The sequence below is a fragment of the Gymnoscopelus braueri genome (assembly GCF_963280865.1).
Source record: "Gymnoscopelus braueri genome assembly, chromosome: 16".
Classification (NCBI taxonomy): domain Eukaryota; kingdom Metazoa; phylum Chordata; class Actinopteri; order Myctophiformes; family Myctophidae; genus Gymnoscopelus; species Gymnoscopelus braueri.
This window is the reverse complement of record NC_137616.1, coordinates 20296340-20313261: the sequence shown is the minus strand read 5'-3', so window position 1 is coordinate 20313261 and position 16922 is coordinate 20296340. Positions and strand designations below refer to the sequence as shown.

Sequence of the window (16922 nt, the reverse complement as noted above, 5' to 3'; positions counted from 1 at the left end):
TAGATTTGGGGTAACAATGTATGGTTTAGGTTTGGGGTGATGGGTTCAGGTTAGGGTTCATTTTAGCATAAGGGAAGGGGTCTTGGAGGTTAGGGTTAGTGGTTGTGATTAAGGTTAAGGTTAAGGTTAGGCATTTAAAAAACAGATTTTGATGTCCGCACAAAGAAAGAGAGTTTATAGGGTTGGTATGAAAGATGAGCTGAACTGCCAAGAAAGGTTGACAAAGGCAGTGAAAGTTAAAAGTGGGGTGTCAAAGTGCAAGTGAATACACCAGGCATGTGCATGCAAATGCTCTCTTGAAAACCTTTTAGTGCTAAAATACATACTTGATTTGTTCTGAGCTCCCTTTTTATGCCCTGTTTGTGCACTTAATGTCATTGAGCCCCGTTCTTATGCCAAGTCTTTTTTTTCTTCAGCTTATGTAATAGTGGAGATTTTGGGGACTTTTCTGGCTTTGGCAGCTCATTAAGGGTGATTTATACTTCGTTGCATGCCGGTGTCGTGCACAAAAGAAAACTAATCTACAAGCTCACAATGTGTCACACTGCGACACGTTGTGAGCTTGTAGACCTGCTATCTCTTGTATACAACACCACCGTGCAACGAAGTATAAATTATAATGACTCCAGTACAATGCTTCGAATCGACCTTCCCTCCCAGCTTATCAGGCCCTGCAGCTTGGCCGGATTGGGCAATATAAATCGGTCCTGCCCTTCAGAAAGACGCCGGTTCCTCTTTGTGGGCCCCCACATTGTTTTGTCTAGGCCCTGTATTTAGTTAGATGTAAATCAGCTAGCAAAAGTGTTACATCCTGTCCTTGTGTTGTGGGTGGGAGTACGGGCTCCTTTGGTGGAGGAAGTTGGACCAGTCGAGATTGCAATTCAACATAATCTTTTCCATTATGAAGCATGTTCCGATGTGAGCAGGTGACATCATCTAACTTCCTTCTAAGGGCCTGATTAGCGAGACAGGGCCCCTACACCCATCTTATTCATTACTCAGCATTTTATGAATGGGAGACACCTTGTCAAGCTAATGTTTTATGTAACAAGAGACATTGTTGAGCACAAGTACACAGTTTAAGCTTCAGGGTGAAAGAAAACCGTGTATATTTTTCTTAAATCATCTTGACTGAAAGCAAGACTGTCTGTCTGTCTGTCTGTCTGTCTGTCTGTCTGTCTGTCTGTCTATCTCTTATAGGTTAACTGAAAAACACTTGACACACTTGTAAAGTCTAACCCTTTGCCTACACGTTTGATTTGAACGCTTAAACTAAGCACTTTGCCCCTTTCAGAACATAATGACTTCAAATTCCTATGAGATATAGGTAAATTGGGTCATACGGCCTATTTTCTTCCCTCCCTCAGAGAGATGGGGTCCACAGAGGACCTGCATAATACGCCTAATTAATTCAAGTGGCAGCCCCCCCTCAATGGATAGCGTCTGATTAGTGTCTATGTTTTGTAAGCAGTGTAGGCCTACCTGAATCAGTCATATAGCTGGGTTGGTCATCTAAAGACCTACCCTCAAGTCTGTATATACTCAACTTGGCCTGTTTTTGTGGACATTAATTTCAACCAGATGTTTTGCTTTTGACTGGGACCATCACGGACATATTATTAGGCTATAGCTGCAAGCAACTCTTAGATCCTATTTTTAATATCTGGAATCTAGAGTTGCAATACCAACCCTTGACAGCTCATTCATCCAAACACAAAAGTCCTATCTGATTGTACTAAACTACGTTAAACTCACCAACATTGCAGCTGTACGGAAAGCTTGAATTATCCTATTTCTATCTGCAAAGTTTTGGTTTCATAAAAATCCACCATAGACATGCTATGAGCTACTTTCTGTCAATGCATTCCGTGCAGGTGACTATTTTTCTGTTGGAGTTAGGAAGCGCTCGTTGAAAATCACTCTTCCTGCGTACCACCCGTTTCAAAATTGCACATAATGCAGGTGGCAGCAGGACGTGCCGTTATTGAAAACCAGTGTTTCCAAACTCCAACACCTAGAAAAATAATCACCTGCACTGAATTTATTGACAGAAAGTAGCTCATAACATTTCTATGGTGGATTTTTATGAAACAACACTTAAAGGTAGGGTAAGTGATATTTTGGTTAAAACAAAAAGGGTTTTGTTAGAAGGTTAAAGCACTATATTCTGATAGTACTCATTGCTATAGAGTGTTTGTTCAGTAACAGGGGTCTCTATGTCTCTCCAGCTCTTTGATAGACATAAAATACATTTTCAGGTAGGTGACACCATTTCAGCCAATCAGGAGAGAGTACCCATGATTTATCAGCTTCATTGTCTCCGCCGAAGGTGGAGAATATGTTTTCGCTTTGTGTGAGCAAACATTGTTAGCCAAGCTAACATTGGGCAAGCTCCACGTGACACGTGTCAATATGTTGACACCAATGCCTCTGATTGGCTAGAGGGACGCGTGACGAAATAAAATTCTATAAATAGGTGTGTCACTTCAAAAAGCTCCTACTTTTTGAAGTGAGGTAAAACAGGATCAATCAGACTTGATTGGAACAGTACCTTCAGTAAGTCCAAGTCACCCGTCTGTGCGTGTGTGTTTCCCTCTGAGAACACCTAACATTGGTCAAGCAAAGGCGCAGAAGGCCAAAGCTAAGAAAGCATACTCATCTACAATTGTAACGTAGAAGAGGACTAGAGTTGAAATGATCCCACAACAAAGCCGAACTCTTAATACGTGTCAATATGTTGACATCAATGTCTCTGATTGGCTAGAGGGACGCATGACGAAATACAATCCTATAATAAAAAGGTGTGTCACTTCAAAAAGCCAAAGATATTTCTTTAACATACACCTTTTTATTTAACTACAGTATATATCTTTTACTCTACTGTATCTCATTAGTTATTGCTATGATAATATAATTGCTATAGTCTGCTGGCGGAGACTTGTGCTCCGAGGAGCACATTTTCTAGTTTATAGTGTTCCAGTTCCAATTTTGCATGCTCATTTCTTTGTGTCATCACTTCCGATTTCACTTGTTTAATCTGTATCCTGTCTGAGTTCTCTGTCCTAATTCTATAAAATTGGTATCCTGATCTGAAAATGCATTTTCTGTTTAATGAAGAGCTGGAGAGATGGAGACTCCTGTAACTGAACAAACACTCTATAGCAATGAGTACTATCAGAATATAAAGCTATTTAACTTATTTTAACAAAAGAATATCACTTTACCCTACCTACCTTTAAAGCAGATAGAAAGAGGATAATTCAAGCTTTCCATACAGCTGTAATGTTGGTGAGTTTAATGTAGTTTAATACAATCAGATAGGACTTTTTTTTCTGTTTGGATGAATGGGCTGTCAATGGTTGGTATTGCAACTCTAGATTCCAGATAATATAAAAAATAGGATCTAAGAGTTGATTGTGGCTTATTAGGCTTCTGGAGTTAGTACAGCACGAAGTGAAGTGCATCACATAATCAGTTATTTACGAGCAGTGATGAAGAAAGCACATTGCTCTTTGTGAAACAAATAACAAATAAAACGTGTTTGTCTTGCGGTATGTTTTTTTGTTTTGTTCTAAAAGACTGAAGCAGCCCCGTGCGCATGTTAGCGTGCAAAGTTAGTTTGAACAGTCCAACTACATTATCGTATAAATGAATTTTATCGTTGAAAAGCGATGACCCTTAAGAGCTTCCGTAGAAATTCCTTCACTGCGCTTGCAGTTGTGCAGCTAACCAGGAGAGTGGTCTTTTCAGTGTAACGGGAGAAGCAGCATTGGGCCGCCAAGCCTGCTAGTATGGAACAGATTAATAACATTGAAGTCGGGCCATGCACCAACTCTAATTATCTGGCACCGTTCAGGGTGCACTATAACCAGGTGAGTCCAATAATACATCACTAGCTTTATCATCAGTGGTCAGATTGCGGGTACACGTTTCATACACCGGAATTGATGACCTATCGAATACTGTGCCCCCAGAGGTCGCTGTGTTGGTGTTTGTGGTTCATCGATTCATCCTGCGGTGACCGCCTCTGTGTGGGGATATTGAAATATTTGCCATTTAGATCAACTGCTTTAAGAAACCGACCTCCCTTTTTTTTTTGCCTTGTTTTGACATGAAATGCAATCCTCAGTGTTTAATCCTGTCTGTTAAAACAAGAAGCCATCGGAGTCACTTAATTCGATAGGTAACCAATATCAATGTATCACACAGCCCAACCCCCTCCCATTCATTTAGCATCTTGCTAGCAGGACCAGTTAACCTTAAAGCAGGGACGCTGATGATGGCACAGCTGCATTCGTCGCATTTAGGTGCACTGCATAAATGCCTAGGCTTTGTGATGTTTTCACAACGGTTGTCCCGATTATCACCAAAAGTAATACTTTAAAATGAAGCCTCCGGCGGATACGAGACAGATTTATGTTAGCACAGTGACTAGTAGCCTGTTAGGTTTGTGCTCCACCAGCATCATTCACCAAGACCACATGCTTTACATTAGGTCAGCTAACCCAAGCAAGGCGTTTTTCAGCTGAAATTAGGCAGGTCGCTGACTTCTGGAGAGAAGGAGTCAAAATTCCAGTTCACTTTAGTACTGTGGCAACTGGCAAGGCATTCTGTGACTTTATTTCAACCCTGATCTACAAATAAAGTCAGTTCCAGTGACTAATGTACATGTACTGTATATTACTGTACATACATTCACTTTCACTTCGCAGGTTTTTATTTTTGGTCATTTGTACACTATGCAAACAATATGCTCTATTTTCTTAAAACAACAGCAGCAATAATACATACATACACACACACATACATACATACATACATACATATACATACATACATAGTCCAAGTGTTGAGGGCCAAGCAAGTTTTTCTATACTATACCTGGTGTCAGGTACTCCAGTCCTTTCCTTGTCCCACTGTGTTGCTATCTGACCCATTTTGTATCTTCTTCATCATTATTATTAGTATTGTGTTGCTACACTTTAGCTGTATCATATTCTTTCCATATCTGCCCTGTGTTTCTTACTGCCATTGACAACTGAATTTCCCCTGTGGAATCAAGACAGCAAAGGTCTATCTATCTAAAATTCCCTTCAATCTTTCCTCTTTAGAGACAGACCTTTACAGCAAATGCTATTGGTAGGCATAGGATGTATACCATAACTCTATGATGTATATGACCATAAAGACAATATATATATTTCCAGTGTGGAGGACATTGAATGTAAGTGCTCTAGTGCTGCAAACATTGTAAGCTGCTTTGGAGATAGTGTGTGTGTGTGTGTGTGTGTGTGTGTGTGCGCGCGCGCGCGTGTGTGTGTGTAAAAATGGTTAGTTTCAGAATCCAAGAGAGATTCTGTACTTGTCGCTTAGAGAGAAGTCACCTTCTTCTTGAGATGTCTGCCTAGTCCTGCAGTCACATCACTGAGTCATCATGTACAGCCGTAAACACACACACCACATTGCTCATCCCCATAATCTCCTCAGAAGGGACACACTGCAATTTTCCAATTGTGCATGAGCCTAAACCTGCTTGTGTCCTCCAGTTTTTAATTTGAGAGAGATTACGCTAAAGTGTAAAATAATACTACTGAACACGTTGCAGCGGTGACAGAAACCGGGTGACCTGAACAAATGCAGAAAATCCAGGATGACCTTATTTCCTGACTGTGTGTTACAATAATGTCATTCTTCTTCGAGTGCTGGTTGTTCCACCCATAATGGCTATGAGGACAGAAAACGGGCAGATGCTACACATAGTCCTGTATATAAACAAAATGCATAGAAAATGAATCAACATTGTGATTGATGAAATTGCTGGCAATGTGGATGGACTGTAGAGGGCTCAAGTATTTGGTGACCCAGTATAGGTGAAACAAGACCCTGGTACACTGCACAGTGAGCAGGGAGACCCAAGGGAGCAAGTGTGGTGGAGTGATGATCGCACTGCCCTGCTGCACCAAACAATGACAACCCAAGGAGACAGGAGAGGATAATAAAACCTGTGTGTGTGTGTGTGTGTGTGTGTGTGTGTGTGTGTGCTTATGACATTGGGGGGGTTGGTCTTCCATTACATTTTTGGTACAGTCTTTGTTGAACTGGGATGTGAAAGTAACCAGGTCAATAGGCAGAGAAGTGGGGCTGTCCCGAAAATCTTTTTGTCAAGCTTCTGTTCTGATATTCTGCACATTTTCCAAGTGAATATCTGAATACTCTTCTAAATTAAATATCCAATAAATCAAATCAAGGCTCTTTGCTTTGACATTGAGGGTAAATATATATACTGGTAAGTTGCTCCTCATGAGCCACTTTCATCGACAAAACGCAAACCTGCATTGGAATCTTTCCTGTTTAAAAACAAAGGCGGACATGTTCTATGCCATGGCTAGAGTCATTGACACGAGGCAAGTCGATGAGAGCTGTGTGTATTAACAATATTTCTTAATCATTGCAACCTTTGTCAGATAATCGGTTCAGAAAAATAATAGAAGACACATCATATATGATTGCACTCTATATCCTACCGTATATTAAAATTGGCTTAAGGGAGGGCCGGCCTGCCGACTGACCTCTGATGTCACGCTCATGTCACCATGACTCAGCCATAACCATATAAGGAGTTCCCAATGCAGCTACGCCCAAATATGGAGTGTGTTTTCTAACCTCAATGTGTCATCATGGCATCAGGTGCAAACAAATCAGTCAGTTCCATATATGGGCACAAAAGGGGGATTGCCCATATATGGGCATATACTGATGACATCAGGGATCCCCATTTATGGGCATAAAAGGGACAAGGACTGACAGATTCAGAGATCTCCATATATGGGCATATCAGTCTGATCGGCGTGGCATCGTAGGTGTGAGGGCTGCGTAGTGGCCCGACTCTCTATTAATAAAGAAATGGTTGACAAGTTGTCACTAATTGACAGTCTCGCAGTGACAGCCTGTACTTGCACAGTCAGACACTTGCTCTGTGCTCTTTAGATATCTCAATAAAATGATATAGTGTGCACTGTGCACATCGAAAATGTATGCATCAGAATACAAATGAAATGTCTTATTTTCCTGAACCGATTATTTTACAAAGGTTGCAATCATTTCGTTCAAAGATAGTGTTTAGTCATACACTTCCAGCCTGATCTCATTGGCTTCAAAGCATTCCACCAAAGTTGGAGTCAGTTTGCTTGCCAGTGATTCGAATCTGCCAGCTGGAATTTCTGGAAGAAGAAAGTCACATTTATGTCCTTTCCTTCTTTACATGGCCTTGTGTAAAACCAGGAAACGTCAACTATGTACTTGTGTGAAGTAGTTAAGATTCTAAATATTGCTACAGTATGTTCGTTTAGAGAAGAGCCTACTGTCAACTGGCCACTTGTCCATCAATAGTAATTTTGTAAAAAAAAAAAAAAAAAGGATCGCTGTCCAAAGGGGACAACAACCCCAGATTGTCACTCCCTCACTACACCAGCCAAAACACGCATTAGCAGCCAGTGGCAGATCAACATGGGAGCATATTGAAAGCAGCTCCATGTGCACATGTGCGTGGCTGTGCCATGATTAAAATATAAAAATTAAGTATGAGAATATTGAAATTGTTTGAAAATTAACAGCTTCAAACAGCAGCCACAGAAATGCTTAGAGTGTAAAATGTGTGTATGTGGGATGTGTTGGATAAGAGCTAGTACAGTATATACTGTATATGTGTATGTATGTACGTTTCATATAGGTTGGTCCCAGAGAGGGCAAGAGGCAAGCTTAGAATCTCTCTACAGTTTGTCAGGGCCAGGGGTGGAAAGTAACTAAGTACATTTAATCAAGTACTCTACTTAAGTACAATTTTGAGGTGCATTTAATGCACTCAATTGCACTTAATTAATTTCCATTTTTCAATACTACACTTGTTACACCCCCTTTAATTTAACTCTGAGAGTTTACAAATGTAACCAAATGGACCCGTGTCTTGTGCCCGACGCAAGACACTTTGACACGCAAACGTCTTACACACAATGTTTCAGCATGGCTGTTTACCCTCCCTGATTACACTTGTGTGGACTTGAAATTGACCATGCAAGGCATCGTTTTATAATGGTAGATTCATGTTACCCATTATACACACACTGCCATTATAATAATAACGTGTCAGTCGTCTTACCATTGAAGATTGTCAATGTACTGTAGGCTACTGCATCTTCATGATATGGACGTCACTCCACTGTTGATTCTTTGTTTTCAATAGTTTGCAAAAGTTCCCAAAGACAAATTTTCACTCAACGCCACACTGTTTACATCTGCCTGAAGCAAGCGTGTCCGGCGAGGACGCGCTGTGATTGGCCAGTCGGCGCTTTGATTGGCAGTTCTGCCTTGGTGTGACCCGCGTGATTGAGTACGAAGGGGCGGCCCCTTTCCTGAATTCAGCCAATCGCAAGCAGGAAGGGGCAGTGCTACAATTATTAGCAGATCTACAATACGTGTTGTGAGCTTGTAGGTCTGCTATTTTCGCCGCGCACACAGTGTGTGAATGACACAGAATGTAAGGGGCGGGCGGTCCCCAGGTAAAACATAAATAAAAAAAATAAATAGGCAATTTTCTTGTGCGTGTTTGACGTTTTTTAACTCTGCAACACTAGAGCTCGAATGACCAGATGCAACTCATTGTCTTCCCTATACATAGTAAAACAGTAAAGCCCCTAGCAGAGACCCCCCCTGAGTCTATACATTTATGGAAAGATATAGAAAAACGTACATAGTGCTGCTTTAAGTACCGGTAATTAAGTTTGTCTTCCACCACTGCTGTTTGTGCAGGTACAGTGTAACACACCAACCATGTTTGTGTGTGCTTAACTTGTTCAGGGAGATCTTGTCCAGGGTTCTCCCGTTACATCTGCAAGGTCTAAAAGGCTGAGTGTGGCTTCATTGGCCCTGATGGTCTATTGACAGACAGGTGGTTGGTGCGGTCAATGACGACCTCTGACCCTTCTCCTGTGTGGCTGTGCATGCATGAAGTGAGCGTATGTTGAGCCCGGTGACCCATGCTTGGGGTTTGCTGTGCTCTTTGTAGGACCTTCTAAAATCAAGCAGTTACCAAATGGCTCACCTCCTGTTATTTTTGGAGTTGATGACATGTTTAGCCTATTTTCTACTTTTTAAATACAAAACATAATATCGTATTTAACCACTTTAACCTGCCTTCCCTATTTAGAGCATGTCATAGGTAAATCCAACAAGCTCACAACACACCGCTACACACTATGAGCTTGTAGATTGTCTATTTTATCTGTGCGACACCATCCTACAACAGTATAAAATGTGTTTAAATCTGATTTAGATAAGCTGCAGACTGATGGCAGATAATATTGTGTGGTCTGTGGTGTCCCTGTGGCTGTATATAAGTTCACCTTATTATTACTGTTATTGCTGCTACAATGTCCGATGAACCAGAACAAAATAAGTTTACTCTTATCTACCCATACACTATGTGATGAACGTGGGATAGTGTAAATAAAATATACTGTACACTCAGGTACAGTATATTGCTCACTGATGACTGGTGGTGCTTTTGCATGCATCGGCACACACAACTGTTCTCTTCTCTCAGGAGGACCACATCACAAAACCTGATACAACAAAAGAAATACACTTTGTCTGACTTAGACAGTGTATTATATATATTATAACAGTGAGTATAATTTTGGCAGGTAATGCCTGATACACGCATTAGGCCTTATTACAACTCGAAGCGACTTAGTCAGAGAGCATGTCAAATTTATATTCTTGAATCATGTTGATATTTCTCTGTCCTAAAGGTGCAACCATGTACTGACAAGTAATTTCAGGGAAAATCCTAGGGGACAGTCCATGGTGTGTGTGGGTGTGGGACTGTGGGTGTGTGTAGGTATGTTAATGTTCTTTTATTCTAAGAATCTAGGTGTATAATAAAATGACAAGTAGGTCTTGTGGTGCATTTTGAACTAGTAACGATCCTACTCCTCACTATCATCCAATCACTACTATCCTAGGGATTGGATGGTGTCCTTTGGCAATCAGAACAAGCTACTGGGGAGTTGGGATCTTGAATGATGTACTTTTTTAGCACAATGTATTTTTTCTTAACAAGGTACAATCGTGCAAGCACATGAAAAATGTATGTGGTTCAGCACTCAGCAGTTTGTGGGTTGTGTGTGTGCACATTGTGACATTTAGGCTACAGATGGGAACAAAATGCAGATGGATATAATTGCTTTTCAGTCACAAGTGTGCTATCAAGCCACTGCTTCACTGAGCTCTTGTTGCTGTACTAATTAAAAGTAGGTTCAGGTCATGGGAGTGTGGGGCTTGAGTGCCCCTGCTGAAAAGTGAGGAATTGTATGTGTGGTGATGGTCATTACACCTGTGAGTGGGGGAGGCACTGCTAAGCTTGTCAAGAGAGGGAGGCGGAACAGCTAAAGACAGCAGATGGACAACAAAAGAATGGACGGTGGACTCTCTCCCTCTGTCCTCCCTTTCATCCCATCGTGGTGTCTCCTCTGGAGTTGGGGAGAGACGCTCTGGGACACCCCTCTCACAAAGGCTTTTCAGTTCGGAGGAGAGGTGGCACATCTGCACCTTTTAGACGCCACTGTCAATCTCTCACACAGTCACCCCCCCTAAGAGGAGCTCTTATTCATTTGTATTTTGGGAGCTTTTTGTTTCCTCTCATTGCCCACCCTGTCTACAAAGCAGGTGATTGTCCCTCATTGACTTAAATCCCACTAATCTTACATTGAACCACTGGTTGCTTGTTTGGTTACTAATTACATTATATTTATTCATCATACCAATTCAAATAATAGTTTTTAGGTGTTGGTTACAGCCATTGTCCTTCTTTTTTTATATACAGCTTGGCCATCAGTCATGCAACTGTTGCGTTCCTATACCCCACAGCAACGTCTGTCCAAATTCAGAGCACTTGGTTTTTCCAGGCAGTCCAAAGTCCTGGTCGTGTTCAAGGTGGGGAAGCCAGGCGGGGAGGACGATCACTGTCTCTGCATTAGTGACTCATACAGGTTGGTCTGTGTGCCTGTTCAGCAGGGAGAAGAACTAGGTGTGATAGCGCGTTTCTCCACATGCTGGTGAAATTCCTAAGTGTCAGGTGTAAAGAAGTGACTGGTGACTTCATGTGTATCAGAGGGGACGCAACTTAGTGCAACCTTCCACATGACCTGTAGGGGCTAGTAGTGACGGGGACTACACTTGTGTGGGGGAAATTGGGAATTGGCATAACAACTTCATTGGTAGAAAAGGGGGGGGGAAATAATAATTTGAAGTGGACACTTAAGAGTAGGCCTAATCAGTATAGCGTTTAGAAAAACAAGAAAACGAAATGCATTCATATCTTAGCTGGAAATACTATCTGATGTTTAGCACATGCATGCTCAAACGAGCATAAAAGCCCTGCTATGACCAAAATCTAGGACCATAAAATAATAAGCCTTTTAAGCCTCTGACTATGCCATTATAGAATATTCACGTTAAGTTTTACAAGCAGGGCCAATCTCCCCCATTTTACCATAAAATGTAAAGTTTCCTGACTAAAGTTGGTTCACGTGGCTCCCTTGCTTCCGTCTGTTAGGTTGGACAGGAGACCAGCTGATCCTAAATCCAGGGAAATTGAAGAGCACATGGTGGGAATTAAAGACTGCCATTGTATCTCGCAGCAGGGCAGATGATTGTTTTCCCCCTGCACCTGTCAGGTTCATAGTGCGTGAGTGCATGCGTGTATGATGGTTATTAGACTTTAAGGACCTAAAAGATCAAGACCTCACATCCCACAGGCTCTACAATACCCATTCACACAAGAGGCTGTCATTTTGAGCAGGCAAAGCCAGAGGGACCACATTAGTTTACCACATTAATTTCAAGGTACTGTGTAGCTTGTCCCAGCTTCTCTCCCTCTCTCTCTCTCTCTCTCTCTGTCCCCATGGACTAATCTCTCTGTCGTAATCCATGTCAGCCTGTGATTCTCTCTGTCTCCAGAGGGCTACCCCCCCCAGCAAGTGGCCCTAGTAATGAGGGGAACCTGTGTGTGTGTGTGTGTGTGTGTGTGTGTGTGTGTGTGTGTGTGTGTGTGTGTGTGTGTGTGTGTGTGTGTGTGTGTGTGTGTGTGTGTGTGTGTGTGTGTGTGTGTGTGTGTGTGTGTGTGTGTGTGTGTGTGTGTGTGTGTGTGTGTGTGTGTGTGTGTGTGTGTGTGTGTGTGTGTGTGTGTGTGTGTGTGTGTGTGTGCGTGCGTGCGTGCGTGCGTGCGCGCGTGCGCGCGCGCGCGCGTGTGCACAAGGGGCTCCAAACAGGTTGTGCCAGAATGCCATCTGATGTGATTGTTGAAAAGAGTCTGTCATCTTCATTAATAAACATTGAGTGTAACCCATACCTGAAAGTTGTTTGTTGTGTGCAGATGTCCTATATCCATTTTGGACATTGGACATCCTGTTGTGCAATAGGGGGGGGAAACGATGAGGCAATGCATCCCAGTCCTGTCCTTACAGTACATATCCCTAGTAAGTAAGGTGACAGCCCCTTTGTAACATAGCCCATGATGCTATTGCGCCAGGCAGAGCGCATGGCAGCTGTGTCGGACAGGGAACTCAGTGGACCTATAGCCTATTTCAGCGGTCTTCAACAGGTGGTCCGGGACCCCTAGGAGGTCCTCAGAGTTACTACAGGGGGGCTGCCAAATCTTGATGTGACAGGATAATGTTTTTTTTACATTAGCCACTTGAACCCATCCCTATTCTGAGGAGAACCTTAGCCAAAAATAAAAGATCTACTGTGAGTGTGTAGATCGTCTATTTTCGGCAAAGAGGTTTGGTGTAAGGGGAAAAAAGATTAGTATTGAGGGTTTAAGTGGTTAACTGTCTGAAAATACGCATTAACATGACTCTAACACAACGCTACACATTGATAGTGCTGTCAAACAAGTCTATAAAGCTATCAATGAAATCTATGAAAAAGTTCAATCTGCAACACAATTTTATTACAATATGTAGTTGGGGTCCCTGCTTCATCTCTCTCACAGCTAAGGGGTCCTTGGTCCCTGAAAAACGTTGAAGACCCCTGGCCTATTTGTCTTGGAAACCGGTGCAAGCCTCCCTTCTCGTTTGATGTTTCTCGCTATCTGGACTCTCAAAGAGCTTATTGTGTCACGCTCGGAGCCCCCCTACACCCAAAGCACCCGCCCTGCTCAACCTCTTCTTCAGCACACCAGCTGTTACGCCACTGGAGAAAGAAATGGTGCTACGAGGAACAGAAGTAGTGGACCAACTAGGGATGCTTGTGAAGAAATGGTTCCGATTTACGTCAGTGACGATGAACATGTCTTTTTTACGCATGAAACTAAACTGTTAGCATTACCATTGCTGTAGGGGAAATTCACTTGAATTGGTTTGATAACCATTGGTTATTAAAGTGGGGTCTGGGAACCCCCAGGTGTCCTTGAAGGGGTTCCAGGGAGTCCCCAGTAAAATTATTGATAGCTAGGAAACAAATGGTTCCATTTGTATACTCTCTGAGTTATGGGGTTCTGTGGCCTAATGACAAACAGGGGTTTCCTTTGAATAAAAAAGTTTGAGAACCACTGAATTAAGCCACCAGAGTGTGCATCATTGAGTAGGAGATTTGTGGGTGAATAAGTGCCATATTTAATCGCTCAGACTGTTGTGATTATGCATGTTTTCTTTGTAGTCTAAAGCTCCTTACACACCGGGGCGATTTTTTCATGCGAATAATACGTTTTCTTTTAAAACCTTATAAAGTCAATGCAAGCTTCCACGGAGCGAAAATAGTCCGAATTGTGCGTATATTCGCATAATCGCCGGTGTGTAATGACCTTTAATATTGGACTTTTCAGGACACTCGAGAGATAGGAAAGGGGGAAAACGTGAAACGCTATTCCATATTTTCCAACAGATGGCGTCTAGTGGACATATCCTTCCCAATTACCGGAGTGAAAGTCGACTTTAAGATTATATAAAATGTGCATCCCTAAGGACGACACAAGCTACATCAAACATGATCTTATGCACATGCAGAAGTAATTTGCTGTCAGAGAGTTTGCCTGACTTGGTTAAGCTATCACAGCCTCAGGATTAGATTATGAAGCGTACTCAAGGAAATGCCACTCTTTCTGAACTTCCATCTAGAGGTGCCTCTTCCCAGAACGTCCTGTTGCCACTGCCTGAAGATCCCTGAAGATAATTCTGCATGGTCATTTGTTGCTTTTGAGGAGGTCCTCAAGTCTACTTTGATTATCAAAGGAAGGTGCAGGTTGTGTTTCCCCAGGCTTTAAGCTGATGTAATAACCAAAACCATTTATCCTTATTTGTTTTTGAAAGATTTATTGAAATAACCTACAGCTCTGTGATATGAGCGCGCAAGTCACGCAATGAAAATCAATGATTGAGTCACAAGTGATTTATCGTTTGCTTGCATGGATTCGCAGTAGCTATCTAATGAGAAGAAGAACTGAGAAGGGTGTGGTACCGTTGTCCTGGGGGGAGATGATGGCGTGTGATTTGCACAGTTGTGTGTGTGTGTGTGTGTGTGTGTGTGTGTGTGTGTGTGTGTGTGTGTGTGTGTGTGTGTGTGTGTGTGTGTGTGTGTGTGTGTGTGTGTGTGTGTGTGTGTGTGTGTGTGTGTGTGTGTGTGTGTGTGTGTGTGTGTGTGTCCCCGTGTCCGTCCCATCCTTCATCTCTGTGATAACCCAGACATCTTTGACGGCTAATACACCAGATGTTGATGAAGACTCCAGAGAAGTGTCTGTACTAGAGATAGCCTGCACCTTTGACCCTAGCCTAGAGGAAGCTTTTATGACCAAGGTCATTAAATAGCAACCACTTCTACATACCATCTCTGGCCTATAGGTGCAGACTATTTGTTTTTATATTTTGCAACCTAGGACATACCCACAGACTGGTTGTTAGAGGGTTTCAACAACTTGGGATGCCCAAAAAGAGGCAAAAAGGCTGGCAAAGTATTGTGCTGTCTCTGCTATAATTGGCAGCCGCCAGACCCACATATGGCGGAGACACTGTGTTACTTATACCTAGGGATGTTCGATATTGACTTTTTTACCGATATTCGATATACCGACATTGTCCAACTATATCAACCGATACCAATATATGCGGGCTTCTTCACCAAAAGTCAAACTAATTGTCAGGTAACAACACCACATATCTAATAAAATAAAATAGCTATAATATCAATATAACATCTAATAAATCTAATATAAAACAGTGATGTTGTCAGGTTTTCAATCAAGTGAGTCCTCACTGGTGGTCATTTGAAAGAGTCCCACTAATCTTAGATTAGATTATGGCCTATTTGACAGTGCAGAAGCATAATTGCTTTGATGCCTATAACATTAACGAGCGTCAACGAGCGTGTCAGCTGGACACAGACACACACACCTGCCCTCTGCAGTGCTCTAATTTGAAAGTGACTGGAGTCTGTCTCATTTCTCTGCAAAAGCCTTTGATGGAATATGATTAAGGATTACTGGAATTATGACTCACATTTCATATCACACACCATACAGTAAGAACTCTTGTAACTTCAAAAAACTAAAAAACTAATTACATTTACATTTTTAAGCTAATATCAGCCGATAATATCGGAAGGCCGATAATATAGGGCATAGCAGTGGCGGACATTTTCTGGTTCCACCCCAAAAAAGCCAATGCATTTTTCACATAGAGATTTCCAAAAATATTTATATCAATTATTTTAAGCCTAGAATCAAGCCAACCAGGGTGAAATGACCATAAAACATTTGATTCTGTGAAAAAAAATATTGAAAACCATAAAACAAAGGGTATTTATTAACTCTTTGACTGCGGACGACGCGATAACGCGTCAAGTGCTACTTTGTCCAGTTGGCCGTCGACGCGTTCGACGCGCTGGACGCGCGTTCATTGTTTAATCTCTGATTGCGCTATGCTGCTTAATATTCAATGTTATTCTCGAGTTCCACTTACTTCACGGACATCTGCATCCGGTTTCATGACCTGGATTCCATTTCCGGTTTTTGATTCTTTTCCCCAGTCATTTTCGTCCAAAATAGGTAATTAAACGGTCTTTCACACGGTATGACGGACAAACGGACAGTTTCTCTTCTATAATCTATGGTCTGGGTGACGATCAGTCATCGCCGTCGTGTATCACAACGTAATTTTGGCGATCAAAACAATCTGGGAGGACGTCACATCCGTTTTCATGTTTTTCCCTGTCTAATCTATCAAGAAGGGTGAGAGAGTCCCAACGACCTGATCAAGCAGTCATGTGCTGCTCTCTAGTGGCGGACTTGTGCTGGGTCTTTATATTATGTGCCCTTAAATTATTTTCATGAGAAAAATTCAAAATATAAAAATAAAAAAACACGAAAATTGCTGGCACTGGGGGAGTACTTTATGAAAATACTCTGGCAGTCAAAGAGTTAAATATAGTATATTATATCATTTTTTTTCACAGAATCAAATGTTTTATGGTCATGATTCATAATAGGTGGCTTAAAATTCTAGGCTTAAAATAATTTATATAAATATATTTTTTAAATGCATTGGCTCTTTTGGAGTGGAACCAGAAAATGGCTGCCACTGCTATGCCCTATTGGACATCCTACTTATACCCATAGAGTACTGAGTGACATGCTTATTGTATCACAAAGATATATGCCATGATATTGTGAATGTAACTGTACCTTTTAATATTTGTGTCCTTGTATGCTGTCCTTTATGTTGACATGAATAAATTATTAAAATGTTTGTGTGTCGTTAGCAAGTTAACTTGAGAACAGATGATTTTCATGAAACTTTGTAGGATTTGGGAGTCTCCAGGCTGCCTTGATGATATGATCAAGTTGTGTGTCTAAAAGATAATTTTCACAAACA

The 16922-nt window shown here is 41.8% G+C and overlaps 1 protein-coding gene across 1 annotated transcript in view; it reads left to right on the top strand.

Annotated features, from left to right (window-relative positions):
* The first annotated feature begins 3722 nt into the window (after nt 1–3722).
* The window catches only part of nudt14 (nudix (nucleoside diphosphate linked moiety X)-type motif 14), a 31281-nt gene continuing 18081 nt past the window's right edge, over nt 3723–16922 (top strand). The window contains exon 1 of the mRNA XM_080452626.1: nt 3723–3872. Within this exon, the coding sequence (XP_080308752.1) occupies nt 3792–3872 (81 nt within the window). The 5' untranslated portion in view covers nt 3723–3791. The remainder of the gene's footprint in view (nt 3873–16922) is intronic.